Source organism: Anarrhichthys ocellatus, unplaced genomic scaffold (assembly GCF_004355925.1).
Source record: "Anarrhichthys ocellatus isolate YVR2014 unplaced genomic scaffold, GSC_Weel_1.0 scaffold30, whole genome shotgun sequence".
NCBI classification, from domain to species: Eukaryota; Metazoa; Chordata; class Actinopteri; order Perciformes; family Anarhichadidae; genus Anarrhichthys; species Anarrhichthys ocellatus.
The window spans coordinates 3,608,804-3,609,681 of NW_022280060.1; the positions used below are offsets into that span (position 1 = coordinate 3,608,804).

The 878-nt window shown below is 46.6% G+C and overlaps 1 protein-coding gene across 1 annotated transcript in view; it reads right to left on the reverse strand.

Annotated features, from left to right (window-relative positions):
• cpamd8 (C3 and PZP like alpha-2-macroglobulin domain containing 8) overlaps window positions 1-878 on the reverse strand; it is a 38,907-nt gene that overhangs the window by 10,273 nt on the left and 27,756 nt on the right. The window contains exon 35 of the mRNA XM_031864058.1: window positions 744-806. Coding sequence (XP_031719918.1) covers window positions 744-806 — 63 coding nt within the window. The remainder of the gene's footprint in view (window positions 1-743; window positions 807-878) is intronic.

An 878-nucleotide genomic window follows, 5' to 3' on the forward strand; every position in this document is an offset into this window, starting at 1 on the left:
ACACACACACACACACACACACACACACACACACACACACACACACAGAGGCAGGTCTCTTTGATTGCCACACTCTTGTATTTCATTAGAGCCCAGGTGCTGCTGGCCTGAGGGGCTGTCAGAGGGCTGTGTTGACGGAGAGGTGTGGATGGAGGGAAAGTAGAGAGGGTGAGAGGTGTGAAGAAAGAAATTGTGTGTTTGTGTGTGTGAGAACGAGTTGGAAGACATTTCAGGCGCTGCACAGCAGAGCACAACATCCGCTGCTGTAGCTGGCTCTGCCTCGGTCAAATCAAGTCATACCTCACATGCAGGTTTCCGAAAACGGGATTGTAAACACCTCTGATAACCCCGTGCTTTTTCAGTCATGCCTTGTTTGGTTTTTAAAGCCGACGAATGTATAAACACAGGTGATAAGAAGAGAGGACAGAATATCATCCAATAAATAGGAAGAAGAATGATTCTGTTCATGAAAGAGGTTTTTGTTCATCTGTGACAAGGTAGGAAGTAAACAGCATCCCGTCCAGGGGACCACAGGAACGATCAACACATTCCAAAACAACTGGCTAAACTCTACCAGATTACTCCAATTTAAGGGAGGAATTTAGGCATTATGGGACCACTGTACCAGCACAGTCTTGCTGTGAGCTGATGGAAGTATGCCGAGTGTTATGGTTCCCATTTGGACAATGTTCAAGATGGCAAATGTTTCTATTTTTGTGAGCGTGTTTTGTGTACTACAATACCTGCAAGAGACAGCAGCCCTCTCCTTTAGCGCTGACAAAAAGGCCTGTGGGGATACTGGGGATCTGAAAAGAGAGAGAGAGAGAGAGAGAGAGAGAGAGAGAGAGAGAGAGAGAGAGAGAGAGAGAGAGAGAGAG